At 51.5% G+C, this 27,336-nt stretch overlaps 14 protein-coding genes across 14 annotated transcripts; 8 read left to right on the forward strand and 6 right to left on the reverse strand.

Moving 5' to 3' along the window:
• Positions 1-5: 5 nt before the first annotated feature.
• APUU_61148A (uncharacterized protein) lies at positions 6-527 on the reverse strand (the record flags this gene model as incomplete). The annotated part of the gene is made up of 1 exon (XM_041694458.1): positions 6-527. The coding sequence occupies one exon, from the start codon at positions 525-527 to the stop codon at positions 6-8; it is 522 nt and encodes a 173-aa protein (XP_041560286.1).
• Positions 528-776: 249 nt separating this feature from the next.
• On the forward strand, positions 777-2,870 carry APUU_61149S (uncharacterized protein; the record flags this gene model as incomplete). The annotated part of the gene is made up of 1 exon (XM_041694459.1): positions 777-2,870. The coding sequence occupies one exon, from the start codon at positions 777-779 to the stop codon at positions 2,868-2,870; it is 2,094 nt and encodes a 697-aa protein (XP_041560287.1).
• Positions 2,871-2,994: 124 nt separating this feature from the next.
• Positions 2,995-3,379, reverse strand: APUU_61150A (uncharacterized protein; the record flags this gene model as incomplete). Its single annotated transcript, XM_041694460.1, has 3 exons — positions 2,995-3,189; positions 3,249-3,315; positions 3,372-3,379. The coding sequence occupies 3 exons, from the start codon at positions 3,377-3,379 to the stop codon at positions 2,995-2,997; spliced, it is 270 nt and encodes an 89-aa protein (XP_041560288.1).
• Positions 3,380-4,178: 799 nt separating this feature from the next.
• On the forward strand, positions 4,179-5,317 carry APUU_61151S (uncharacterized protein; the record flags this gene model as incomplete). Its single annotated transcript, XM_041694461.1, has 5 exons — positions 4,179-4,269; positions 4,331-4,591; positions 4,654-4,892; positions 4,961-5,211; positions 5,275-5,317. 5 exons carry the CDS (start codon positions 4,179-4,181, stop codon positions 5,315-5,317), a joined length of 885 nt encoding a protein of 294 aa, XP_041560289.1.
• Positions 5,318-7,575: 2,258 nt separating this feature from the next.
• On the forward strand, positions 7,576-9,695 carry APUU_61152S (putative MFS monosaccharide transporter; the record flags this gene model as incomplete). Its single annotated transcript, XM_041694462.1, has 8 exons — positions 7,576-7,714; positions 7,771-7,823; positions 7,877-8,136; positions 8,189-8,280; positions 8,329-8,759; positions 8,831-9,238; positions 9,294-9,350; positions 9,408-9,695. The coding sequence occupies 8 exons, from the start codon at positions 7,576-7,578 to the stop codon at positions 9,693-9,695; spliced, it is 1,728 nt and encodes a 575-aa protein (XP_041560290.1).
• A 282-nt stretch (positions 9,696-9,977) lies between these two features.
• APUU_61153A (uncharacterized protein) lies at positions 9,978-10,625 on the reverse strand (the record flags this gene model as incomplete). The annotated part of the gene is made up of 1 exon (XM_041694463.1): positions 9,978-10,625. The coding sequence occupies one exon, from the start codon at positions 10,623-10,625 to the stop codon at positions 9,978-9,980; it is 648 nt and encodes a 215-aa protein (XP_041560291.1).
• Positions 10,626-12,373: 1,748 nt separating this feature from the next.
• On the forward strand, positions 12,374-13,274 carry APUU_61154S (amidohydrolase family protein; the record flags this gene model as incomplete). Its single annotated transcript, XM_041694464.1, has 2 exons — positions 12,374-13,070; positions 13,129-13,274. The coding sequence occupies 2 exons, from the start codon at positions 12,374-12,376 to the stop codon at positions 13,272-13,274; spliced, it is 843 nt and encodes a 280-aa protein (XP_041560292.1).
• Positions 13,275-14,193: 919 nt separating this feature from the next.
• On the forward strand, positions 14,194-16,376 carry APUU_61155S (uncharacterized protein; the record flags this gene model as incomplete). The annotated part of the gene is made up of 4 exons (XM_041694465.1): positions 14,194-14,459; positions 14,515-14,638; positions 14,693-15,333; positions 15,383-16,376. 4 exons carry the CDS (start codon positions 14,194-14,196, stop codon positions 16,374-16,376), a joined length of 2,025 nt encoding a protein of 674 aa, XP_041560293.1.
• A 211-nt stretch (positions 16,377-16,587) lies between these two features.
• APUU_61156S (FAD-dependent oxidoreductase) lies at positions 16,588-17,907 on the forward strand (the record flags this gene model as incomplete). Its single annotated transcript, XM_041694466.1, has 2 exons — positions 16,588-16,605; positions 16,657-17,907. 2 exons carry the CDS (start codon positions 16,588-16,590, stop codon positions 17,905-17,907), a joined length of 1,269 nt encoding a protein of 422 aa, XP_041560294.1.
• A 187-nt stretch (positions 17,908-18,094) lies between these two features.
• APUU_61157A (alpha/beta hydrolase) lies at positions 18,095-19,358 on the reverse strand (the record flags this gene model as incomplete). The annotated part of the gene is made up of 2 exons (XM_041694467.1): positions 18,095-19,114; positions 19,179-19,358. 2 exons carry the CDS (start codon positions 19,356-19,358, stop codon positions 18,095-18,097), a joined length of 1,200 nt encoding a protein of 399 aa, XP_041560295.1.
• Positions 19,359-19,775: 417 nt separating this feature from the next.
• Positions 19,776-20,933, forward strand: APUU_61158S (uncharacterized protein; the record flags this gene model as incomplete). Its single annotated transcript, XM_041694469.1, has 1 exon — positions 19,776-20,933. The coding sequence occupies one exon, from the start codon at positions 19,776-19,778 to the stop codon at positions 20,931-20,933; it is 1,158 nt and encodes a 385-aa protein (XP_041560296.1).
• Positions 20,934-21,257: 324 nt separating this feature from the next.
• Positions 21,258-22,648, reverse strand: APUU_61159A (arrestin family protein; the record flags this gene model as incomplete). Its single annotated transcript, XM_041694470.1, has 5 exons — positions 21,258-21,488; positions 21,547-21,993; positions 22,054-22,354; positions 22,410-22,541; positions 22,614-22,648. The coding sequence occupies 5 exons, from the start codon at positions 22,646-22,648 to the stop codon at positions 21,258-21,260; spliced, it is 1,146 nt and encodes a 381-aa protein (XP_041560297.1).
• Positions 22,649-23,334: 686 nt separating this feature from the next.
• Positions 23,335-24,945, reverse strand: APUU_61160A (amidohydrolase; the record flags this gene model as incomplete). The annotated part of the gene is made up of 1 exon (XM_041694471.1): positions 23,335-24,945. The coding sequence occupies one exon, from the start codon at positions 24,943-24,945 to the stop codon at positions 23,335-23,337; it is 1,611 nt and encodes a 536-aa protein (XP_041560298.1).
• A 512-nt stretch (positions 24,946-25,457) lies between these two features.
• APUU_61161S (uncharacterized protein) lies at positions 25,458-27,305 on the forward strand (the record flags this gene model as incomplete). The annotated part of the gene is made up of 5 exons (XM_041694472.1): positions 25,458-25,515; positions 25,579-25,640; positions 25,698-25,768; positions 25,818-27,000; positions 27,069-27,305. 5 exons carry the CDS (start codon positions 25,458-25,460, stop codon positions 27,303-27,305), a joined length of 1,611 nt encoding a protein of 536 aa, XP_041560299.1.
• Positions 27,306-27,336: the final 31 nt, after the last annotated feature.

Below are 27,336 nucleotides of genomic sequence, written 5' to 3' on the forward strand. Positions count from 1 at the left end.
TTTGCTCATCGCATGAAATACATATTTCCAAGATTGCTCAGCGCTTTGACGGATTCTGAAGCTGTGAGTGACACTGCTTCTCTTGCAGCATCAACGGCCCGATCTAGATCTTGGGCTTGCCAAGTCTGTTCAAATCGCCGTGCTAGGCAGCACGAAAGCGTCTGTAATGCCAATCCTCGTGTGTGGGATACGCCGGCCGATGTCTCCAAAGCCCGCGTGCAGACCTCGATCGCTCGGTTTATATCTTCGGGCCAGGATGTCCGTTCAAATCGTGCTGTCAGATACCCAGCAAGGTTATTTAGCGAGATGGCATAATTGACGTGGTTTGGGTCGGTGACCACCAGTGAGAATGAAGTCAGGTCAATGGCTTGATTGATATCATCGATTCCATGTCCTTGAGTTCGGCGAAATCGTTCCGCGAGGGCTGCGGCGAGGGCACCTAGGCGACGAAGCGTGCTCGGGTGGTAAGGAGGCGTGGCCTGTAATTCGGCTTTGGCAAGGTCCACGGCATGATTGACATCATCCATTGTATCTATCTGTTATGGAGCGGATCCAAGTGGTGGCGGCCGTTCTGTTTACGATGTCAACCAGCCTTGGGTTGACCAGAACCAAGACACGCCCACACGTACATTTATAAGCGCAGGGTTGGCCAATTTTCTCTGTCGCGATTGGCTGCCACTGCTGACAACTGATTACTGGAGGCCAAAAGTACGGCGGGGTAAAGGACTGGGTCAAGAGGCGCTCACCCAACGATCACCAAAACTCGCCAGCCCATCATGAACGACAAACAGGGTGGCATAAATCATTGGGCGATCCTGATTGGTATAAACTTTTATCCGGGTCGCCCGCTCAAAGGGCCTGTTCAGGATGTACAGGCTATAAAGGAGTACCTGGAATCTAGCCGGGTCGAAGGTGCCCCTGTAAATATTTCAACATTTACTGCAGTCTCACCCTCAGGCGAAGACGCTCATCGCCTGCCGGTTGAAACCCCGAAGAACTGGCCCACCTACGAGAATGTTATGTCCAGCCTTGCACAGGTTGGGGGTATGGCGAGGCCCGGAGACGCCGTGTACATCCACTACTCAGGGCATGGAACAAGGAGACCGTCTCCGGGATCCGGGGATAAACACGAGGATGGCGGAGAGGGCGCAGGCGACGTGGCATTGGTGCTCTTGAGCGATAATCCCTCCAGGCCGCGGTATCTTCCAAGTCGAGAACTGGCACACCAATTGAAGGAGATGGTCCAACATGGTCTGCAGGTTACTCTCGTGCTGGACTGCTGCTTTTCGGGCAGCGTTGTCCGTCACGGGAGTCTAAACAGTAGCAGCATTCGAACGATCGAGTACGACCCTGCAATCGATCTCATGCCCGTAAAAAAGCTCCGGACCCAAGAGAGTCATATCTGCCGGCCTAATACGTCCCCTACGCGTGATTCTCGCATTGTGCCGCAGTGGTTGATCAATCCCGACGGATATACAATCCTTACAGCCTGCGGCATGCATGAAAGGGCCTACGAGCTTGTCGTTAGCGGTGGACGACGGCATGGAGCGCTGTCCTTTTTCCTCCTTCAGTCCCTCGGTCAACTAAGGAAAACCGGGGTTCATATCTCCCATCAATCCTTGTATCAGCATATACGAATCCTGTTCCACGCTTACTGGCCACAACAAAATCCAATGCGCTATGGAAATCAAGATCTGTCATTATTTGGGGGGCTAACGCCGCGGGACACTGTTCGCTTTATCCCCGTTTTCAAGAAAGACGGCTTCCTTCGTCTAGCAGCTGGGTCTGCACATGGCGTTCAGGAACATGACCGCTACTCCGTGTACGCATTTGAGACCCCCAGGGACGGCTCGTCTGGATCGACCGTGGATCCAGTAGTCGTTCAAGTGACGACCGTCCGCGGTCTCACATCAGACCTGGTCGGGGTTGACCGTTCTGACACAAGCCAGGTCACGACGGGATGGAAGGCAAAGCCGCTCACACACTTGTCGCGCTGGAAGGTACGCGTGGGCCTCATGGCATCTGTGGATAACCCAGTTCAATGGTCTACTGCGCTAATGCAAAGGTATCACTTTGAGGTTTACGTGGGGGTTTCTGACGACCAGGCATGCCATCTCCACATCGCAATCAACACGCATGGCGAATACGAGATTCTGGACGCATCGTGCAACGGAATCCTCAGCCTGCCCAAAGTACCCGCTGACCGAGACACAGCCATGGGTCATGTCCTGCATCTCCTGGAGCACGTGTCGTGTTTCAAATACATTGAAGGAATTGAAAATCGAAGCCCAAGTATTCCCTTTGAACAATCGTTTCAAATTACTCTTCGAAATACAGCGGGACAAGACTTTGGCGCGGAAGGCATTTTGGATGTCAAACATGGCGACGTACTGCATTTAACTGTCCAAAACCTCTGTGATAGGCCGCTATACATGGCTGTATTTGACTTTGGTCCTTCGTGGCAAATTACTAGTTTGATTTCCGACGACGGTGGAGGTGACTACATTTCAATCCCCTCCGCAAACAAAGAAACCCTCTTTCCCGGTCGAGAAACGATAGGCTGGGCAATGGAAGTACCAGATTCATTCCAACGGCGGGGACAAGATCAGTGCGAAGACATTATCAAAATCTTTCTTACCAACCAGCCAACGTCATTTGCACCAATGGTTCTGCCCATGATTTCTGTCCCGCTTGATGTCAAAAGATCCTCGCCCCGGGACCATCATCAGCTGTCCACTTTTCTTGATGGGCTACTAACATCCTTTCGTCACCCACGAGATCATCTTTCAGGGGAGGAGGAATGGGCTACACGAAACTTTGTGATCCGCACACAGCGTAACGATGCAGGAATTGATTTGCAAATACAGTAAGGAGTCATGCACTGCTAGATACAATGCTCATATTGGGCAAAGGGAGACAAGGTAGATCAACAAAGAGCGAGACAGGTAATAACAGATCCACGAAAGCCTTCGTAGAATAGGTCTTTGACAAAAGTCATGAACTTGCGGGCTCCAGGTCCTTTTCTTCTATCGTAGTTCCAGCCCTAACCGATTGGCCGTTTGGGTGGCAGAGGGTGTATCGCTTTCCCGAACACACAGATTCTATCACATAGGGCCCTTCATGCGATTTTGTGCCGTCTGGATGGCTGATCACCAGAAACACGCGATCGCCGACATAGAACTGACCGGGCTAAGAGGATGACTGGGTCAACGGGCGCGTCCAGAATGGCCTATCTCTGGGGAACCTACATCCGAGTACTCCTCAATATATGCCCGATTGTCATCATCACAGAAGGTAAATCCAGGGGAGTCTCCGCTGCGGGAATTAGGACAAGCTTCTGTATGGTGCAGGCTCAGGATATCCATACATACCATTCCATTTCGCTAGTGATGTAATCCAGCCGCCGGTCACCCGGGGTTCAAAAGTCCCAAGTAATGGTGTTGCTTTCCCTGGGTGCTGCCGCACAACCAAACCACTAGACCAGGCGATATTTGATCAAGCTGATAAGTGGACTTTGAGAGATGGGGTTGTCTGAGATTCCATGGCGGAGCTCCTCTTTTATTTGCCTGATAGAGAGGGCTGTGCAGCCTCCTCATGTGCCATATGACTAGTCGTAAACAAAGAAGGCTGGGGCAGAGACCCTCCGGCCCACCGTAGGCGGCGATAATGCCGGTGAGAGGAGCCTAGTTTCCTATGCACAATCGCTTGGGGATAAACACCGACGCAATCGATTTGGCTCTATTAGCCCGCAGGGCCCCGTTGGGTCATAGGCTGGTAGGCTGCTAGGCAGCAACTAGAACGCCAAGCCTGGTAGCCTCTGCTTCAGGCAGCAAGCGCCGGGCGACTACTCCTGTTGATCCCCTACCATATATACTCGTCTTTCTCGGGAAGGCTGGGAGAAGGAATGTTTCCAAATATTATTTCCTCTTCGAGCAACAACTACAACAACGCCTTTCAGCGCTACGTCAGGCGGGCCGCCTCTTCTGTCATGATCTACCTGCTCTACAGGAATAACATAGCCACCGCATCTTACCATTTTCGGCTCGCTTGATACTGGGCGTAGAAGTGAGCCTTGTATTGTCTGCCAGAGGTGAGGCTGATTCGCCGACAGAGACTCACCGTTGCCCTAAGATTCGCATCCGCTCTCCACATGCTCGCCACTGTCATCTGTTCCCAACATGAATAGGCTCCCAGCACTACTTTCAACATGGATTAGACCATCAAGGGATGCGGCTGAAGAAAGGGACCTTGAGATGCAATTAACACAGGGTAGGGCTAGCGCTCTTAGCTGGCATGTGTGAATAATGTCATATCTGATCTGTTTCTATAGTTGAAGAACATCCTGCTGGATACCCACGATTTTCCGCGCTCATTGGGGCCGAGAATAGCTTTCACATCTGCCGCCGTTTCTCTAATATCCGTGCTCGTCTGCTTCTTCTCAAACAGGATAAGGTCTCACGGCTGGAGGCAGAACTAGAGGGAATTGACCGGGAGGAAAGTGCTGTTCTATTCCTTGGCAGCAGGCGATATGATCTCAATGAGAGCCGAAAAGCGATTCTGAACGACCTTAACTTGGCGCTAGAAGACTATGGTATGGATCAATTGCAAAACGGAGCCAAGCATTAGATTATATCTCATCTCATGGATTCACAGACCGGTATGTGGAACGGTCTGCACGGATTTTAGAGTTCAGCAATCCCAATCCCCGAAACACAACAAACCTACAGAAGTGGGTTCATGGGAACCGATGCATAGCCCGGGATGAGGTGAAATACCTTACATATGGCGGTAATGAGTTACTCTGCATGGCTACCCCGGCCGATAGCACTGTTGCCCGGATGGAAGACTGGGTGGAAGACAACCTGGTTCGTTTTTCCAAAAGATTCTACAGGGTATGTTATCCTTATGTTGTCCTCCGTGACGGGGAGGTCCAAAAACTGAGGTTTTCTTTTCTTTACAGGTCCGTTGCGATGCCATGTCTAGCGACAAACATGTTTATATCCCTTCAGGATCTCTATTGAGGCGGATGGCTCAAGCCGTGGCCATATCCCTCATTATAACTGTGCTTTTAGGTCCCGCTATTATCTGTACATTTTCACAGAGTCAACTGGTGAGAACATGGGTTGTCATCACCGCGACTGTCCTTCTTGTGATAATCATATCTGGTCTGACCAAGGCAAGAACTATAGATATATTGATAGTTGGCGCGACGTAAGTTTCGAGCTGCCTCTACCATTAAATGATTTACTGGAGCTGAAATAAAGTCTAATATAGGTATTCGACCGTTCTAATTGTTTTTATTTCAGGGAAAGATTGAGGTCTAATTGTACTTGGCTATTTTCACCTCGGGTATAGTTGATCTTAGAGAAGGATTCCAGTCGGCATAAGTGAACTGTCTCCTTTTATACAAGTAGTCGCAATATTAACAAAAGTATCTCTTTCTATATTGCCATTACAGTATACTCATCATGTAGGACACTATTTAATTTGTCGTAGATCTTGGATTGAAAGATTAGTGAGATCTAGATTGAGAAGGCCTGAAGAACAGAAGAGCCAAAGAGAGAAGGTAAAGGAGTGAAGGTGCGAGGAATCTGATGAGAGAGGGGGACATGAGGGAAGAAGGGAAGAGAGAAGAGAGAACGAGGAGAATATCTAGAAAGAGAAAGGGTGAAGAAGAGGAGTTTTAGGAAAGAAAATTCTTCTACTCATATCTTAGCCAGTGAATAATCCTCCGCGGTCCTATTGTTAAACAATGGGACGAAAAAACTACCTAGATAGGGGAGACATAGGAGACAAAGTATATCTATAAGATGAATATATTATTATTCGCCCAGCATGAGTTAACCCAGATAGTAGAAAATTAGAAAAGTCATGGATAAAGGCACTATGCAAAGTTCTAACTCCCTTGGGCCTTTTCCTATTTGTTGTCCAGGGTCATTCCTCCTTACGCTTTAATGTTGATTCTTGCTTGATACGCTGGGCTTCCAGCAGAGAAGGACTCAAACCTGGGGCCTAGAATTACCACGTCGATGTCGTAGCCTTTTCCATCGAACCTGAAAAAAAATATGTATGAAGACTAGCAAGCGCGACCAGAGGGACAGAGCCGTCACAAAGCAGCCTACACTCAATGACGTACTAATATTGAAGCTTTATCCTAGCTCTGTCCACCATCTAAAAGCACCTCATGCGTTCTCTAAACTATAATCCATATCCTCCTCTCCGTATTCCCCAGATATCACTCATCACCTCTTCTGCATCATCATAGTCACACCTGATAGAAAGCCTAAAGACAGACAGCTCCAGCGCCGATCTTTGAACGTAGCTAATATTTGATGCATATTCGCAAGATTGGCGGGTATTAAGGTTTGTAGCTCATGGGCTGAGCAGATCGCGCGCACTCAGCCTAATCTCACTCAAGTCGCGCGACTGTAAAGCAGTCTCATCCTAGACTCACCCTGGCAGCACCCACCCGACTTCTGGCCGCGTTGAAGCTACACGCCGGCTGGTTAGTAGTATGGTAGGTGACCACATACGAATTCCAGCTGTTGTATGTTTTTGCTCATCAAGTGCAGCTGCAACGTGACGAGCCTGGTTTAATAGAAGATCCCCAGGGCTTCCTTCGTCCAAGATTTCGCGCCGCTCGATGCCGCTTGAATCAAATGAAGAAATAAAACGAGCTGTTCTTGACTGATGTTAAATAGCATTCTATCCCACTGGAACCTGTCGATTGTCTAATTTGATTGAGCAGGGCGTTATTGACCCTAAACTGAAGGTCCATGGTATTAAGAACCTACGGGTGGCGGACGCTTCGGTGATTCCCGTTATCTCCGACTGCCGTATCCAGAACTCGGCTTAAATGATTGGTTAGAAGGCTGCATATATACTTAAAGCCGAGCACCAGGATTTGTGCGGTTAAATATGAGGTGACATTTGCTATTTGGCTGTTAAAACTGGGCTAATGCCGAGCACGCGATGCCAGATATATATATCCCCCACGACAAGCACAACCGGAAAGAAAAGTCAAACACGAATTATTGCTTTCTGAATCTCTCCCACTTGTATCCTGTACAGATTCCTGCGGATTCACATTCCTTTATTATTAAAACCGAGTTTAACATGTGAGAAAGCACGAGAAACCAGGCTAACCGTATCCGGGGACCCCAGATTCCAGCCTCAGGCATAAATTCAGCTGCAGTTTATCCAGTCCAGCAATTTAACAAGAGAGAAGGGGACAGCTCAGTGCCACTGGTAGTCGAAAACTGGAACTGGCACCTTTTCCCCAACATTAAGGCTGTAGTGGCCCCCGCCCGGGGAAACACCCACTGCAGCTCAGGCTAATTGCTTCTCCCCGCAGCATTCAGGCTAAATGCGGGTTAAGTGATGCTTCGTCCGCCACTGAACAGAGTCAACAGGGATGCCACGCCTGCTAAGACCTGGCTAGTGCACCAAGATGGAGGCTAGCACCATCCGCGTGTGCCGGCCTGCCGCCCGGTTATAAAAGGTCGCGTCGTCCGATCGCATTACTACCGTCCGCCTTGATCCTGATTCTGCATCTGCCAGTAAATACTTGCTAATATGGCCCCAACCGACGCTGGAGCCCTGTCGGCCAAGCGCGCCCAGTTTGCTGGTCCTGCTGGTGTTAAGGGGATCATCCATAATGGGAAGACGACGCTGATTGCGACTTTTGCGGCGCTGGGTGGGTTTGTTTATGGATGTGCGTCTCTCCCCACCTATCCTGGTTTGAAATTAGCTGATGTGGGTTGTCTCCAGATAACCAGGGAATGTTCGGCCAGATCCTGACCATGACCTCCTTTACTGCACGGGTGAGCAGCACCTCTCGAGTTTGTTATGGTTTGTTATGCTAAACGTCGCACAGATGGAGCCCTGGTACAGCGGTACGACCGGAACACGTCAGGCCCTCTTGACCGCAATCCTGGAGCTGGGCGCGTGGATTGGCGCAATGGTCAACGGATACCTGGCTGATGCTGTCGGACGGCGAGTCACTGTTGTTATTGCGTGTGTGATTTTCACGGTCGGTGTCATTATCCAGGCTTGCACGCTGAATAAGGACTATGTCCTCGGTGGTCGCTTTGTTACTGGTATTGGAGTTGGCGCGTTTAGTATGCTGGTTCCTTTGTGAGTCTTCTCTTCTCTTCTACTTATTGTAGCACAGAACTGACTGATGTAGGTACAATGCTGAGCTCGCGCCGCCTGAAGTCCGCGGTGCCCTTGTTGCCCTGCAGCAGCTGGCGATTACATTTGGAATCATGGTGTCCTACTGTAAGTATATAACTACCACCTCATCAAAAACACTAGTAACAAGTATAGGGATCGGCTACGGCACAAACTTCATCGGCGGCACAGGAGAAGGCCAATCCGACGCAGCCTGGCTGGTCCCCATCTGCATCCAGCTACTCCCCTCTACAATCCTCGCCGTGGGCATGGTCGCCTTCATGCCGCAGAGCCCGCGACACCTGATGAACCGCGACCGCGAGGAAGAATGTCTCCAGACGCTCGCGCGGCTGCGCAGTACCTCCGTGGACGATATCCGGGTGCGCATCGAGTTTCTTGAAATCAAGGCCCTGCGCGACTTTGAGCGTATCCGTGTCCAGGAGAAGTTTCCCCAGTACCAGGATGGGTCGTTGAAGAGTGGGTTTATGATTCAGTATAATGACTACCTGTCGCTCGTTACGAATAAGGCGCTGTTTCGGAGGACCGTTGTTGCTGTCTTGACGATGGTGTTTCAGCAATGGAATGGTGTACGTCTCCCTTTGCTTTCCTTTCCTTTCCTAACTCAGTCTGTAATATGGTATGCTAATGATATCGGCAGGTCAACGCAATCCTCTACTACGCCCCCTTCATCTTCCAAGGCCTCGGCCTAGACGGCAACACCGTCTCGCTCCTCGCCACCGGCGTCGTCGGAATCGTCATGTTCCTCGCAACAATCCCCGCCGTGCTCTGGGTCGACAACTTCGGACGCAAGACGATCCTCATCGCCGGCGGGATCGGGATGGCGGCGTCGCATTTCATTGTCGCCGGCATCACGGGCTCATTCAGCGGGCAATGGGAGACACATCGCGCGGCTGGCTGGGCGGCCGTCGTGTTTGTCTGGATCTATGCGATCTCGTTTGGGTTCTCGTGGGGCCCTGTTGCTTGGATTATTATCAGTGAGGTTTTCCCGCTGGGCATGAGGGCTAAGGGGGTTAGTCTTGGGGGGCAGTCGAATTGGCTTAACAATGTGAGTTCAACCACCAACAACTGAGATCCTTGAGATGGAGTGCTAATTTGGATAGTTTGCTGTTGCGATGGCGACCTCCCCGTTTATCTCGACCAGCCAGTTCGGTGCTTTTGTGAGTCTGCCGCTATTTAACTATATCTAGAGGAAGCGGTGTACTAATGACGTGCAGATATTCTTCGGCGCAATCACAACAATCGGCACGATCTGGGTGTATTTCTGCGTCCCTGAAACAAAGGGCCGCACACTCGAGGAAATGGACGAGCTGTTCGGCGAGGCCGGGTTTGCGCAGGAGGATGCCGACCGCAGGGAGAAGATCGAGCGGGACATTGGTCTACATGCGCTCTTGAATGGCGAGGAGACGCTGAAGGAGAAGGCTGCGCCTGAGCTCAAGGCTGACGAGGCTGGTGTGAGTGATGAGTTAGTTGAGGATGGGCCTGGGCCTCGTCAGGGGGCTTAGGGTCGGGGTGTGCATAGTTGAGAGGTACTGTGCCGAGGAGATGATGTTGTAATATGGTGGAGGATTATACCGGTATGTATCGTTTAATATAAGTGTTCATATTGAGACCAAAGAAGATCATCTACACTTGAGCATTCGACTCTCTTCGGACTTGGAAAAGATAATGTTCATTCAAATCGTGATCTGCGTCGGATATAAAGCTATAAACACAAGGAAGCATAAAACAAGCAAACGAAGACCCGAAAGTGCAAATAGCCAATTGCTATACTGTACTTCAGCCCACTAACAACCACCACCACCACCACCACCACCACTAGCAGCTCCACCACCAGCCGCACCAGCCCCAGCCGCAGAAGAACGCGCAATATACTCCAGATAGACATGCGCAATCCCGCTAACAATAACCTCATCCGTAGCCCTTTTACTCTGCAGCACCTCAGGCCCAACAATCTGAAACCTCCCCGTCCTCGTCATCGAAATCCCCTTATGCGAGTAGAATGTAGCCAAAACCTTCCCGGCTGGATCCACACACTCAAAGTCACTCGAGAACGACAGGTACGACTTGCGTTTCCATGTCAGCGTGCGCCCCGCCAGCCCGCGCGACGCGAATTCACGGTCGCTTTTCAGCACACGCGTTGTGCGCGAGGTGGTGGTGTCGCCGTCGATGCTGATGTCGATGGCGCTGGACCAGGTGTGGAATGAGACTGTTGCGGGGAGTTCCGAGGTGCCGGTGGCTTGGAAGACGATGTTGGGCTTGCGTTTGTGGAGGTCTGCGGCGTAGACGAGGGGGCCTTCGATGGAGCCTTCTGTTATGCGGAGGTGTCGCTTGCTCCAGCTGGTGAATTTCACTTCGAGGACGCGTGGCTTGCCATGCTGGTTTCCGGGCTTTTCCGGTTGGAGATTGTTGTATGTTTGCAGGATATCGGACATGATGGTTGTGTATTTTGGATTTGGATAGTTGTAACGTTATGCAAGATTATAATCAGGGTCTTCCTGTCGCTCTTAAATAAATGTGATGTGCCTGCTTTCCTGCACTATGGATCAGGCCAGCCCTAATTGGTTCCATTTCGGCCCCATGGGGCCATTCCACAGCCCAGCGGGCGTGAGTCTCAGCCACCGCCCCGTTCATCATGCTTATTCCTTGCTAAGTCCTTTAAAGAGATGACAGATAGTTAGTTCGGGAGGTTGTTTCTATTGGCTGATTCGTAGTGCTGGAGACTCAGCCTTGTCAGAGCCGACTATGATGACGTTGATGGTGGATAGATCGGCGCAGAAAAGGAATGTTGCCAATACCGCTAACACGTGGGCAGAGCATCATCCATGCCATGGATAAGCATGAAGATCCCCAGGAAAGTGACGAAAGTCTGATTGGCAAAGGAATTCGCATGTACTGATGGGGAGAGGCATTGAACAGCGCATCGGGAAGCCTCAAGAGTAATTGATCTTTGTGGCCTGTTCCATGTTTAACTGCAGCTTGTCGCCCTTGAGGAGGTGAAAGTTGCTAGAATAGTGCTCGGTATCCACATAGCTCTTTGATACAGCAGGTGATGGCTTCTGAAGTCCCGTGAGGGTGCTACAAATTCAGCCCAGGAGCTTTGATTACCGGATAGAGAGAGACTGCGAAACTGTCGGCAGCAGTGCTGCCTTGTTGTAGTGTAGCAAAATCTGACGAATGTGTATGGTAGGTTATGTTATTCGCCGACCTTGTGGCATGTGTAGAATACAGCTGTTTTTCCTGCAAGAGTCTTTTGCAGAAAAGAAGACAGGGAATACACAGCCTTGCCGCATTGCCGCACCAAACCTTTAACTTTGGTCATTTAACATGCAGGTCTCTGGCGGTTGTTGCTTGCTGGTATTAAGTGCTGCTTCCTCCCTGTCTGTGGCTATCCGGTTGCAGCAGTGATGACAGGAAATGTTTAGGTGGAAGAATGGAACGAGCACTCGCGTTGTGCGAGCACCATATCGATAACCGTGTCATCAACATCGGCGTCTGATAGCAGTAGAGTAGTATTCAAACCAGATGTTGGATATGCTGTTAAAACTAGAACAAAACATTCCCGTATCCCGGAACGCGATCCGAGAGGAAAGGGGAAATCAAGAACCCTGTCCACCAAGCGCACCAGCAGGAAGGCTATTTGTCCATTTTTAGGTTCCTCTTCCGAGAAAGCGGGGAATTATGGGGAAGACGAAGACCCTGGGGATGTTGGGGAAATAATGTCGGAATCTGCTCCGAAAATATGAGAAATCGGAATGCATCAGCCAATTGTGATGAATTGTTGCGACTGTCCTCGGCTGTTGTACCACTCAGCTCCTAGCCGGCAGGACGGTGTCAGATAATATAAGAAGGGCCCAGGCTCTTGCTGGAACGGACGTTCTGTAGTCTTACCAAACCAAAACCTTTAAGCACACACCAAAGTTCCTTACTATGAGATTCATTACCGTCCCTGTCTGTATACATGTGTTTTTTATTGGTATTGGACTAGCCAGTGTCCAGCCACATTTACCGCATAAAATCGACACGCATCATCATTTCCTGCCTCGGGTATACAAAGCTGGTTCGTCCGCTGACATTGCATTGGAAAGAGCTATGTTGACTGGGCGTAGCATTGGAAGAAGCTGGTGGCGATCCATCCGGCTGGCCAACCCCAGACTGGAGCCCTGAAGCATCCTTGCAGAACATGGCAAGCAATGGAATCCAGAAGGCAATCCTGTCACTAACAGCGCCTGGCGCGTCCATTGCTCCTGATACAGAATCAGCACGGGTTCTAGCCAGGCAGGTAAATGAGTACGCTGCTGGTCTCCGCCAGCAGCACCCGAACTCATTTGGTTTCTTTGCGACTCTCCCTTCACTTACAGATATACCTGGAGCCCTAGCTGAGATCGAATACGCACTGGATGTCCTGAAGGCCGACGGTGTCACTTTATTTACGAGGTACGGGGATGGAAATAACTACCTAGGCCACAATCTCTTCACTCCCATCTGGGAAGAACTCGACGCGCGAAAGGCAGTGGTCTTTGTGCATCCCACGCACCCAGTGAACACTACCTGGACAAACCCAATCCTCCCACAACCAGCCATTGATTATCCCCACGAAACTACTCGCACGGCTGTTGATTTGATTATTGCCAACGTGACGCAGAAATATCCCAATTGCCGAAAGATTCTCTCCCATGCGGGAGGGTCGCTTCCGTATCTGATTTCCCGGATTGCAACTACATCGCGAGCCACAGAGGCCACGGAACTGATATATGGCAAAACCAGTAAAGATATCATGGACGATTTCAGGTCCTTCTACTATGATCTGGCCCTCTCTAGCTCACCCGCTGTCTTGAACATGGTGCTTGATCTGGTCCCTCATCATCATATTACCTATGGTGTGTGCCCCTGTTCGCACATTATGGGCTGGCTATGATGTTAATACATTAATTTCAGGTTCTGACTTTCCATACGCCGACTCAGACAAGATTGCCGGGTTCAGAGAAGACTTAGATGCGTTCCATATGGCACCCAGGATTCGTGAAATGATCTATTATGGGAACGCAGAGAACCTTCTCCAGTTGGAAAACCACGTCAAGTAGAAGGCACACGCGTGGTAGCTCCTTTCATTGAAGGTAGGAGGTTTCGATAGACCCAGCATACCTTTTTTTAAGAGAGACATGTGGAGCTGGTAGAGTTCGGCTGATTTTCAAGGAATCACTTGGTCAATAAGATGCCAATCGGAAAGACTGTAAATTCATTCAACATTGTAGCCCAGGAATTCATGGAATAGAAAACACCTGATTTAGCCCGTTATGGATGGCCCAAAGTGCAGAGTTAGATTGGCGCACGCATAACCAATGTGTATTGACCTCAAGGTTCTGTTAGGATTATGGCGGGTGCTTTGTTAGGGCTCGGAGTCGTTTATATGCATTCCTCTAACACTTCACCACATAGTTTGGATTCGGAGACGCCAACATTGCTACCGTACTCACCGCTGTAAGCATTCCAATTGCTGGTGATTGTAGCGCTGCTATCAGTGTCTCATCCTCAAACTAAAGGGGACCATGCCCTGAAGCCTCGTCAGTGTGTTGGCACTGCTGATAAGACATGCCACAGCGACAGAATTTATGCACGGTCGGTTATTAGCCAGCTATATCCTTCTTGTATCCACCGTTGCCGGTTCATCTGAGAAGGAAATGCGGTTATAAAGACCACACCATCGGACGTACTACTCACGCGAGGTGACCAGTCGGATTATCTTATCCCACAGATCAGACTGGAAAGAAGCCGATTGTATAATTCAAGGGTAAAAAACATGTTTTGTATCAAAGTGGCTATCGTGCTTGACATGTATACATTCATCCATCTGGCACTTCAATCGAGCACAACGCTAAACCCGTTATGACCTGTCTGCCTGAGGCGACACTGCATCACCGTCTGCGCCCGCCATCTCAGGTCTTTCCTCCACTCCATCAGTGGGAGCCATGTGGTCTCGCTCTCTTCCAGCCAATTTCCATCATGAAAAGAAACTATGGCGGAGTTCCGGTCGATATGACCCATAATTGGGGCAAGCCACCCCTGTCATGCCTCCCATGCCGGCAAAAAAAGCGTCGCTGCGACCGTAACCAACCCTGCTGGAACTGCGCTCAGAGGGGCATCTCATGTGAATATCCCGAGCAAAATGGTGATGGACGACATGAGCGGACTGTCCCACTTGAATCGAATAATGTCAATACAAATCGCCCAGCCGTGGGCACTGCGCCTCTGCCCGAGGGATCGACGAGGTGAGCATCTTTCCCCGTCGAAAGAGTGAAAGATTACAACGCTGACCAAAGATAGGAACGTCCAGATGCTGGATCGGATTCAAAGACTGGAGGCTGCGGTATTCAACCAGGCAAGTCGAGCGCTTGAAGGAGGGAGTACAGACCCTCAACTTGACGGCGTAGACATGGAACAACATACTGCAAGTAATCCATACCACCGCCAGGTCACTCCAGGTTACTAACTCTTTGATTAGGACGAGGGGCCTGTTGCTTCGCGATTTGCATCATTTTCATCACATCCACCCTCTGTTTCCACTCCATTCATTTCAGCAGACGAGGCCTCTCGACACCTTCCTCCAATAGGTGAAGCACGAATGCTGTTCGACCACTTCGCCCTGACTATGCAGCCGACCATAGGCATCCTGCACATACCTTCTACTCGGGATCTAATGGAGGAAACGTATCAGGGAATTCTATCTGGTGGAACGCCAGACCGGGCCCGTTTGATCCTGCTGTTCGGCGCGTTTGCTGGCTCAGCACTGTCGTCCACTCCAAACCTATTACAGGAGCTCAACTCAAGCCAAACCCAAGCAACATCAGCATATAAAACATACATGCGGCTTTCTGTATCACTACTTCAGGGTCTCGAGCCAATTCCCACGTCAACGATTGCTCTGGCAGCGATGGCAAATTTGTCACATTTTGTTAACAACGATGACGGCTATTCCATGGAAGGACATTTAATCAGAGCGCGTTGTTACTGGATGGCACGCACAATGGAAATACACAAGCTCGACACGCCGAGGCGCCGCGCAGAACGGAAGGCAAATGGATTCGATATGGTAGAGGTCGAAGTACAACGGCGCGTCTGGTGGAGCCTGGTTGCGTCTGACTGGTATGTCTGCATACTCATCTGCTGCCCTATGGTCCACTGATTCATGTAGGCTATCATCCTTCTCCGGCGGTATCCAAGAAGGCGCGTACACATATCACCCGAACCACATGTGCGTCGACTATCCGACCTACATGGACGACGACCTCAGCACAACAGAACCACCGCACCTTCAGCCCTCGCCCGCCCCGACTCCCACAGGGTACCTGGTCTACCGCTCCAAACTAGCAAATCTCTGCCGGGAGGCCGTTGATGCAATGCGACCCGTATCCCAAGACGGTCAAGAGGTCTGCTACGACGTCATCCTAGGCCTCGACGCCAAGTTCCAAGACTTCCTCGAGCACCTCCCTGCCGTCTTCCACCTCGACCCAGATAGTATCCAACAAAGCGAGGCATTATGCAAGGAACGCCCGTACATCGCATGGCAGCGCACAATGGGCCATATATCAATCCATACCCGGCTCTGCCGTCTCCACCGCCCATACCACCTGAAGGGGATGACGGATCCGAAGTACGAATATTCTCGACGGGTATGTGTGCGCTCCGCGCAGATCGTGCTTGACCTGCGCAGATCAATGGATGAGTCCCGGGACACTGTGCCCGTTGGGCTGAGACCGTCGCGGTTCTGGGTTACTGTGCAGCATGTTGCTCTTGCGGCGTTGACGCTTGCAACGGACGTCTCGTTTGATGGCGCTGCGCCTGATGCAGAGGTTAGGAAGGCAAAGGTGCTAGCGGCGTATGAGACGCTGGAACGGTCGACGGAAGAACCGTGTGAATTCAGAGAGGCGATTAAGAATAACTTGAGGACATTGATGTCGACGTTGAATAAGGGGCAGTCGGCGGACAGCAATCAATCACAGTTGATGATGAACGACTCTTCGGTGTTCCCAGCTACGGATTCCATCTATGCAACTACCGGAGACCAGACAGGCGGGTCCGCGCCGTGGGATGAGAATTGGGACCAGCTGTGGTCGGAGTTCCTGGCCGTTGCGCCGGATCTGGATTTTTCGCAGTGGGATCAGTTACTGGACGGATCAGATACGTAGATATCGAGAATCAGTAGCCCTGCATTCGAACTACAGGCTGCATCATACACTATGATCGTTTGTTGGAATAGTTACTATATAAAGACATAATCCCGCGGTTTGACTTCCCAATTGGGAATACGACCGCGGAGCTTTCCCGAACCCAAAGTATAAGAGCAGCCCAGGTTACAACCCCCAGAAACAATATCCATCATACAAAATAAACCCAACAATGACTCAATCACGAAAAGTCCATTACCTTCCCCCAAGAATCCTACTGAAGCCCTCTAACACCCACTAGGCAATCATAATCGGCGGCGGCCCAGCAGGCCTCTCCGCCGCGCTCCGTCTCCACCAAACCACCAACACAAACTGCACAATCTACGAACTCCGCCCCGAACCAACAACTCTAGGCGGGGCCGTTGGAATCCCTTCTAACGGGCTCCGTCTGCTCGACCGTCTCGGCGTCTACCACTCCCTCCTGCAACGGGGTAGCAGCCAGAGCGATTTCGTGCTGCACTCAGGGAACGGAGGTATGCTTGGCCAGATGGATGATTTCGTCTCGCATTCTCGCGCCGAGACAGGATATGGCTATATGCGTGTGAAACGGGTTGATGTTGTTGGCGTTCTGCTCGAGGCTGTAAAGGAGGCTCAGATCCCGGTGCACTTCGGGAAGAGAATCACAGGGATTGGAGAGGCGGGGGAAAGCATTAATGTCGTCTTTGCCGATGGCACGACAGATAGTGCCGATATCTTACTTGGATGCGATGGGATCCATTCGGCAGTTCGGAACCTCTACGTCGACCCAGCCTTGAAACCGGAGTACTCGGGAATATCAGCGGTATTCTCTAGCATGCCTGCATCCAGGATCCCAGCTGCATCCGCGGCCCAGATCAAGGGTCTCACTGCTACAATGACAGGAGAAGGGATGTTTCTATCTGCGCCGTGCACGGCAGACAGAGACGAAGTATTCTGGGCTTTTTCGCGGGAGGTTGCGGTGCCTGCTGGAAACGATAGTCGGGACGGGTGGGAGGTCCAGCGGCGGCAGGAGGTTAGGGGGTTCAAGGATACCCTGCATGATGTTGTGAAACACGGGAAAGGGAAATGGATCGATACATTGAGACAACTCATCGACCAGACCGATACTATAAAGTTCTACCCGGTATACCGCTTGCCGCTTGGCGGACGATGGTCGCGCGGGCGATGTGTTTTGATCGGTGACGCTGCGCATGCTATGCAGCCGCATGCTGGACAGGGTGTATCCATGGCTCTTGAAGATGGATTTCTGCTTTCCAGACTGTTGGCTGATTCTAGCCGGTCTGTTGAGGATGCCTGCGAGTCGCTGCATCGGATCAGGAAGCCCCGTGTGGAAGAGATATACCGAACGGCGGCGGAGAATGGTAAAGCCAGGAAGAAGACTGGGCCTTGGGGCCAGTGGTTGAAGGAAAATATTATCTGGGCTCAGTTTTCTATGCCTTGGGGGCTGGGCCTTGGGGGGAAGATGTTTGGGCAGACGTATGCTGTTTATGATATTGATGAGGAGGAGATTTGATCTGGCCCTCTGGCGAGGTGCATTTTATTGCTGTTTCTAATATGGTCTCCTCTCTTGTGCAATGGATTTGGATAGTCGTGTCAAGCAGAAGTAAATAAGATTCGATAGAGTTAATCATGATATGATCCGTGTTAACCCATCCACACGGATAGAAATGCCATATCATAAATATTCTAGAACGGATAAATCACTGTCCAGCAAGAAGCTGCAATATCCCCATCGCCAACTCCCTATAGCCCCTCATAAGATCGCCAGGCAGCTCCCCATCCAAAGGCACCGCCAACAAGCGACTCTGCTGCCCGAACGCTTCCGCACACTGCCAAGTATGATTCTTCCCAGACGCCACATCAAGCATAACATGAGAACCATCCTTCTTAGCCTGCGCAACAAAGTCCTCAATATCGTAAAGAAAAACAAACTCCTCCGCGCCCGCCGTGATCCAAGTCTGCGCCGGCAGGATATCCACCCATGGCCCGCGGGTTTCCCGGCCGAGGGCGAAATTGCCATATAGCAGGTCCAATTCGGGGCTTGCGCCGCGCAGGATCCATTTGCAGTATGTGTCCAGCGAGCGCTTGAATAGGCGCTCTTCCCAGTGTAGTTCTAGGGCGCGCGGGTGCGATGTGTGCAGGTTCATCCAGGGACTTACCAGCACGGCGGCTGCTGGGCGCGAGTCGTTTTCGATATCATTGGAGTCTGGGCCCTGGCTGCGTCTCTTATTCTCATTCAGCCCTACGAGAAGAGACACGATAACATGTCCGCCCGCGGAATCGCCAATGACGATAATCTTCGACGGGTCGACGCCCATCTCTCTACGAAGCCAATTATACGCGGCTACAGCCTCATCGCGCTGTTTCGGGAATATCGCTCTTGGGGCTAGCGTGTAGTCCAATGAGAATATCGCCGTCGTAACATCGTTCTGCTGCAGGATCTCCGCGAGGAAGACGTGTTCCGGGGCGCCGACACTAGGATGGCCGGAGACGTACCCACCGCCGTGGGCGTGGAGCAGCACGAGATCCGCATCGCGGGGTTCGACAGGCTCCTGGGCCAGCCCGCGGCATATCCAGTAGCCACAGAACTCGGGGGTGCGGACGGGTGCGAAGAGATGCGGAATATGACCGTATCGTGTGGACGTCTTCAGGTTGGATCCACTTGTATCCGAGGCTGTGTACCACTGCCAAACCGATAGCGGGACGTGGTTTCCAAGGCTCTCACAGATGTTAGTGCACGATCTGTACTACGAAGAAAATGCAGAACGGTTACCAGGTCATCACATGCCGAAAGAGATGCTCGCGGAGAGGCGGAGGCTTATACGTGCGGTTCCAGGGCCACCAGCGGCGGAAAAGAGTTGTGCCAATGACCCATGGCAGCCGAAAGCACAGAGTCAAGCTGGTCTGGCCGATATCGAATACCGTCACGGCCGCGGTGGGATTTGGGTCGGCAATGGCGTCCATTTTTCGCAGGCAGATGCACGGAATAATCCATTTTGTGCGGAATGTGGGGTTTGTTGATTTATGACTGCGTAATGTCAATAGCCGGCATGGCTAAATACACCAAAATCCACGGGTGAGCCGGTTACTGCTTACTCTCACTGCGGCCGTGCTGACTGCCGTTGACATCCATGTATCCATGATGACAACAATCTCAAGATGGCCTGATCCATGTGCGCAGAGTGCAGAGTGCAGAGTCAGACAGACAGACCTCGGCCTCGGCCATCGCAAGGAATACCGAATGCGGGAACAGCGCTGTTGATCCTGTGCGCATTCCGCTGTCGATATAAAGTTGCTGCTGGGCCCCCGTCAACGCTGCAGTCCGCAATCTCGCACACAATCTCGCACACAATCTCGCACACAACCTCGCACATTCTCGTCATGGCTGCCAAACTCATCCTCCCGCTGCTCAGCCTGTCTGTCTTCTACGCCATTTTCTACTTCGCCGAAATCAATGGCGCCAACAAGCTAGTCAAGGCGTCCATCGCCGCCGGGAAGCTCCCCACCGTCGACGCTCCCCTGCGCAAAGTCTACACCGGCGTCGCTCCTCTCGATGAGCTGCTTACTCTCTTGACCGTCTTCTTCTGGCCCACCACCGACGGAAGCGACGTGTCTCTACTGGTGCACTCCATCGGATTCTCAGGCACCTTCGGCTCCGCCTGGGTGCTCGTGTGCCTCGAGGCCTGGAGAAGAGGAAACGCCTGGACCCTGTCTGCGTTCCCCGTCGTGCTCGGTCTCGCCGCACAGGTCCTGACCTTCGCCTTCGCCGCGCCTCTCTACGGCGCAATCCAGCTCTTCACCTCCGTCACAGCCACCAAGCCAACAGCCGAGAACATCCGCGTTCCACGCGCAGTCCTCCGCGCCATCCCATTCGTCTTCTTCATCGGGTACATGATCCCGTCCTTCCTCCTGCTCGCCCCGGAATCCGAGCACGTCACCACAGACCTTAAGCAGATCTTCATCGCCATCTGGCAGCCGTGGCCCGCCTACGTCTCGATCCTCCTCACGGTCGCCCACATCTTCTGCTCCCCATTCACAAACAACGACCACACCGTCGAAGGCGGCCGCGCGACCCTCCGCGCCCTCCGCTGGGTCTACGCTTTCGCCTTCGCAAACACAACCGTCAACCACCTGATCTCATGGATCATCCCCCTCGCGACCCTCGCAGAGCCCCGCTTCTTCAAGGAGGAGTATCTCGCCGCCCTGCACCCCTGCACTGTCTTCGCGATCCCCAAGCCGTGGGAGGCCGGCGCTGTCGTCGACACTGTCGGTGCTGGCGTGCACGCGTTCCTGCGCTGGGATTATATCATCGGCTCGGCGGGTGTGTTGATCTGGGCTGTGAGCTTGTACCGCGCTGCCCACCGCGTTGTGTATGGTCGCGCGGGCTGCGTCGGGCTTTTCGTCAAGGTTGCTGCGTTGTCGGCGTTGAGTGGACCGGTTGGTGCTGCTGTTGAGTTGATGTGGGAGCGGGATGAGCTGATTATCAATGAGACGGGAGGATTGAAGAGGGCTGCTCCTGCAGGGAAGAAGAAGGCGTAGATGAAGGAATCCAGGTTGCTCACCACAAACAAATGGATCCCGTGTCTGGTTCATAAAATGCTTAGTCAGGTTAATGAACATTGTTTACATACATAAACGACTTGTCCGAGGCGCTTTTAAGATTCATGTCCATTACCTTATTGTCCTTTTTCATGCCTATTCTAAAGGATTCTTCATGGAATGTTCGAAGAAATAAACATTGCAGTGGATTTGGTGCCTAGAATCAAAAGACCTTATTCTGCTGCACGGAGTACATTCAACTAACACTAAGATTACCATTAAACTACCAAAAATATATTCAATTCGTAGTATCCGTAGATCGTGTCATAAAACAGCTTCACCAGACTGCACACCCGTATACCCCGGACACAGAGCTATACTCGGCACCTGGTCATCCCCTTCCACCCCCTTCGGGTCCAGAATCATCAGATCCAGCTGATGTTCCCCGTAAACCGGAGGGCAGTTGTCGCTTTTCGCGCTGGACGTAGGGCCCCGGCTATCCTTGTCTTTTCCTGTTGGTCTCATATAGATATGGAGGGGGATTGCTTCCGCTAACTAAATCTCTTTTAGTCCTGACGATATCAGATATAAAAAAGGGGTAGAAGGTGCATACCATTTTTACACATTCTCCAGCTCCGTCTATACACTCAACCGTCACAAGAAGAACATGATCGATCTTGATTTTCCGGGATGAGTAGCTCTGCGAACAGGCGCCTGGATCACCCGGCAATCGCACGGGCATGCTTATCTGCTGCACATCTGCGTCTTTGCCTGAAGATAGAGCGCCGCCGAGCACGGTGAAATCATGTTTCTCCTCGAAGATGACGTGACTCTCGCTAGACGTGATGAAGTACGTACTATACTGCACAGATTCGGCGGCTGTTGCGGGGAACGCGAGTTCGTGCTTCTCGATAATGCGCACAGTGATGCCGGTTACCGTTAGGGATGTTGAAAGTGGTACGAACCAGCAGTCTACTGGGAATGTACCGCCGTGAGGGATGAGCGTGTCGGGGATCGAGAAGTGGTATGCGAGGTCTTGGTTTGAGTGTCCGGCGACAGACTACAATATGGCATTAGGGCATCCACTTCAAAATGAAACAAAAGAGAGGGCTGTATTTACCTTCGGCATACCGCGGCCAATATCAGGCTTAGGGTATCTATATATCCTCACAGGCTGGGACACAACAAGGTCCCGCCACATCCAGCGCTCAACCGTAACCTCGACGTGGTAGGTATAGTATTCATGTTTCGGACCGACGAGGGTGTCAAAGCGCAGACCCGATAGAGGGATCTCGAATGGGAACTCATAGTTGCCAGCAGGCATTGTGAACGCGTTACGCGTTTTCGAGAATGCTAGGGCTTGGCTGCGCTCGAAGGTGATTTCCTCGCGCTCCTGGGCCACGAAGATACCATACCGGGGGCTGCAACAAGGACCGATTAGTGGTTATTTATTTAGAGTATATCGTAGGTACGCACGTCTTCATTTTGCCAACTAGTTGTACTTTGATGCCTTTGAAATGGGCGGCTCGGGCGAGAGAGAGGCAGAACTGCCCGGTAAGGCATTCCCACGACTCATTCTGTTGGCGGATTGGGAGGTATATGCATGGTCTAGAAAGTCTAAACCGCAGGATTAGTTTAAATGGCCATGTTAAAGAGAAATGGCGTTCAATGATCACATACTGCAGATCGTAGCTTGCAATCTCCTTGCCGAGCATGGTAGCAATGCGGAACAACGCCTGTTTTAACGGGATTGTTGAGAAAAAAAAATTGCTGAATGGGATTAACGAGAGGAAGAAGAGCAGATGAGAGAAATATCGACACGTCGATGGCGAGTTTTGCTCTTCATATTTTATACTGGCGCGTCCACATTGTTCATGGGGGTTGGCATACGTTCCCAAAGTGGTAACCGTGCCGCCTCCTTCCTGATCGGATTTTCCCGCCATGACCCTGCTGGGGCGACTACCCAATCGGGGCAACCTCGCCGCCAGCATATCAGGACTTTGTTCTTTTGGCTGTCCGTATTTAAATCATATGGCGGTTATATCGAACATCTCTGGAAGAGCTTCGGATGCCTAAACCACCTGCGGATTTTAGAGTTTTGTAAAGGAGTCCTCAAATTGGTACAAGGCCGCCAAACTGTCGCGATTGCCTCCGCCTTGGGTGTCACCACTGCTTTCTTTCCATCTTTAAACTATAAACTTCGCCGTCGGGGAGCCGCAAATGGTCTAGACAGAAACGCGGCATGCCGACTCACCGGTTTACCAATATATCCTTGGTTGAGAGAGCTTGCTTATCATGAACACCCGAACCCACTCGTGTAAAAGCGGTTAACATAGTCTGATTTCCTACTATCACACTGACTCATCGTGCCTTCTCCATAGTACCTGAAGATTGAAATAGTCTAAACCTCTGGCGCATCCACATCATACACTTTCTTCCCCTTATACCACGTCTGGGCAACCTTTGCCTCAAGAAGCCTGTCCTGAGCCCACTGCATATCCACCACCAGAAAATCCGCACTCAACCCTGCCTTTAACGAGCCAGTCCAGGAATCAGCAAAGCGCGCATACGCCGCGCCTGTAGTCGCAGCCGCTGTCGCCTCAGCTAAGCCAAGGCCGAAATGGGGATTCACAGTCTTGGTGGACTCAGGTTCAAGCGCTGAGCGTCTGGTTGTTGCGTTATAGAGATTCGGGAACGGAAAGTGGGCTGCGGTAGGAGCATCAGTCCCAATAGCGAGAGGTGCTCCCCCGTCTGTGAACTCCTTATAAGCAAACGCGCGTTTACACCTGTCCCGGCCGATCAGACCCGGCCATGCCTTGAAGAGAGCTGGATCTGAGTGAACTGGTTGAACCGATGCAGTAATTCCCAGCTGTCCGAGGCGCTTTGCATCTTCAGAGGATGTCAATTCGAGATGCTCGATTCTGTGCCTGCGTCCTAGGGTGCCGACTTCTGATAGAACATTGATGGCTTGGTTAATGGCTTTATCTCCAATGGCGTGAATGGCGCATTGCAGGCCTGCTTCATCTGCTCGTTGGACCACCTCCTTCAACATATCGACTGGCCAGATAGGATCTTCTGGTTTTGACTTGCCTGTGTATGGCTGGAACAGAGCAGCAGTGCATCCGTCAACAACACCGTCGCAGATGAGCTTAATCCCAGCAATGCAGAAAGTAGGGTCCCTGAAGGTCTTCCTGAGCTCGATGGCTCGATCGACATGCTTGAAGTTGGCTTGCTGGTCGTTCGAGAACGGGATGAGCCAGTGCGCTGCAATATGGAAAGGAAAGGACTTTTCCCTGCGGTACTGGTCGAGAAGGTCCCATGTATCCTGGTCCATGGCCATGTCCACCACTCCGGTATAGCCAGCCGCTGTATATGAAGAAACCGCTACGTCCAGAGCGCCGATTTTATCTTGTGTCGAGTAGAGGCTGTCCAGATATGGCCAAGCGAGGTTCACCAATGCAGACTCATCCAACAGACCAGACGCTCTCCCGTTTTCATCCCGATGGATAGTACCACCAGGAGGATCAGGGGCAGAGTGGACCTTCATCTCATCGAGAGCAGCGGAGTTACACCACATGGAATGGAGATCAAATGAATCGATAAAAACGGGACGCGGGTCAAGGTCATCTAACATGCTGGCTAGGGCGATGCCTTTGGTGGAGGACTGGATCCAACCCCGGCAGAGGATGCGAGGCACAGATGGATTTGCCTTTGCGTATGTCGAGATTGTCTCCCGGATATGCTTGAGTGAAATGCATTCAATGAGGTTCACTTTGCGCAGGGAATGTCCGTATTGCAGAATGTGAACATGGGCGTCAATGAAACCGGGAAGCACAATGCGGTTCTCCAGGTCAATGACTGTCGCATTATCGGGGACGGTGGTGGAATCTAGCGATCCGATATATGAAATCCGGTCATTTTTAATGATCATGCCATCGGCGAATTCGCATCCATCCCCGGAGGAGGATCGAGATGGGGCAAAAATGCGGCCGTTTCGGAAGACAGACGTCATGGTCAGGATATAAAGTTATTCTTGACGAAAGGGCACGAAAGCTGCGCCTTACGGGGTATTTATTGAACCACGAGGTTTAAGCGAAGTCAAGCAAAATTACAGGTCTCCTGAAGTTTCCCTTTTGAAATTGCAATATATGGAAGGATTGGGGTTGGAACGGAGAATGGCGGAATTCTGGTCCAGTTGCAGTGGAGACGGCGTCCTGTTCGTACTTTGTAGGGTTAGTGTCCACTGCTTGTTACTTTACTTCCCCGCATTACAAACAGTCAAGCCCCTGATAAGCTTGTTCTGAGCCCTCTGTATTACTGGCGGCTGCCTACACCTTCCCCTTTCAGCATAGATGCATTCTGGTCTCCTCATCCTGGCTGGATGGTGAATGGCCGTAGATAGTCAGTTGGACAGTGACAGCTTGTCTGCTTCAACAATATAAAGACATTCAACCATTCTCGCGAATATCCCTAAATCTGATCCGGCTCTTTTATCTTCTATCCTCGTATCCTGGAGTCTTCACTATGTCGTCTAGCCAAAATATTGATCCTGCCTGGCCACCGGGAACCGTTCGGCTCGAAGGTGAGTAAAATACATTCAACCATGCGTGTCGTTCCAAGCTAGACTAACTCGACGTTGTACAAGACCTCTCACAGTCTGAGGTCATCCTAGAGCCGAGACCAAGCAGAGACCCGAATGACCCCTTGGTCGGTGTTCCCAGGCCGCCATCCAAGTTACGATATTGACAAGACTTTATAAACTAGAACTGGCCGCAATGGAGGAAACATCTCAACTTTGGACTTGTTTCTTACTACGTTGTAATGGTCATGGCGCTGTGAGTACCACCCTCGCTCGTTTCTTCCATCAAACGCTCAGATTCCTAGGGTCAATGTTGCAACGGTGACCTGGGGCCCTCTCAATCTCGAGCTCAACTTCACCTTCGCACTGCTTAACGATAGTTACGCGGCCGGCTGTGGAGCGTTGGCCATCGGCGGGGTATTCCTGATACCATTCGCTCTGAAATTCGGCAGACGGCCAGTCTATGTCTTGAGCACGGCGATCCAGTGCGGAATCAGCGTCTGGTCTGCCCGCATGCAAAATGTGGTAGACCTTATGCTGGTTAATATTCTCAGCTGTATCGTGGGCGCGCTCGCCGAGGTGATGGTGCAGATGACAGTCGCCGATGTCTATTTTGTGCATGAGCGAGGCCTGATGAACACCATCTATTACTGGTTCATGACTGTCGGCACCACCCTGGCCCCCCTAGCTGGCGGGTATATTACTCTTTCCCAGGGCTGGCGCTGGGTGTGGTGGTGGATGGCTATTTTGTTTGGCGCTGGGCTTGTGGCCTTTTTCTTCCTTTATGAAGAAACGATGTTCAGTGCCTCGCTTATTGATGGCGTTCCAGTCATCAATGAGGCAGTTCCGGAGCGTAATTCTTCGAAAAAGGAGTCCGGGGCCCCAGTTCCCCAAAACATCAACGCTGCCAAGGACGAGACAATGCCATACGACCCCGTCCACATCGACTACTCCATTCCAAAGAAAACATACTGGCGGAAACTGGCCCTGTGGGCCAACTCACCAGTATCATTCGGTCAGCTCGCGAAACACACATACCAGCCATTCCTTATCATGTTTAGCATCCCGGCCGTCTTCTACATGGCGGTCGAATATGGAATCATGACCGCCTGCACAACAGTCCCCGTAACGACCCTCTCATCCGTCATGACATTGCCACCCTATAATTTCGGCTCTGCCCAAATCGGCCTAATGGGGATACCGCCATTCGTTGGTGCCTGCTTATCAGCCATTACCTGCGGCCCACTTAGCGATGTGATTGTCCTTTACCTGGCAAGGCGAAACGGTGGTATCTTTGAGCCGGAAATGCGGCTTTGGCTTTGTTTGGTGTTTGTCCCCTTCGTCCCCGCGGGCCTCTTCATGTTTGGAATTGGCCTTGATCGTGGCTCGCACTGGCTTTTACCGGCTTTTGGGCTGGGGATTAGCGCGTTTGGGATTGTCCCGGCGAGCAGTGCGGCACTCACCTACCTTACGGATGCGTATACAGATGTAAGTTTCCTCTATCTGCTGTACCCCCAGCATATGGATATAACTGACTCGTTTTCTGTATGCAATAGATAATTGCCGACTCGATCGTCGCCCTGACGTTCACCCGAAACGTCATTTCCACTATCTTTGTCTTTGCTCTCCAGCCGTGGGTTGACCGCGTCGGCCTGGATTGGTTTTACGTCACATTCGGATTGATAACAATGCTGACCATGATGGGCAATCTGGGCTTCATTTGCTTTGGGAAAACGTTCAGGGTTAAGTTGGCGGGGAGGTATAGGCGATTTTCGCAGGAAGTGTCAATATAAGAAGCTTAGTTTACGAGCAATGACTGAGTAG

Source organism: Aspergillus puulaauensis, chromosome 6, assembly GCF_016861865.1.
Source record: "Aspergillus puulaauensis MK2 DNA, chromosome 6, nearly complete sequence".
NCBI lineage: Eukaryota > Fungi > Ascomycota > Eurotiomycetes > Eurotiales > Aspergillaceae > Aspergillus > Aspergillus puulaauensis.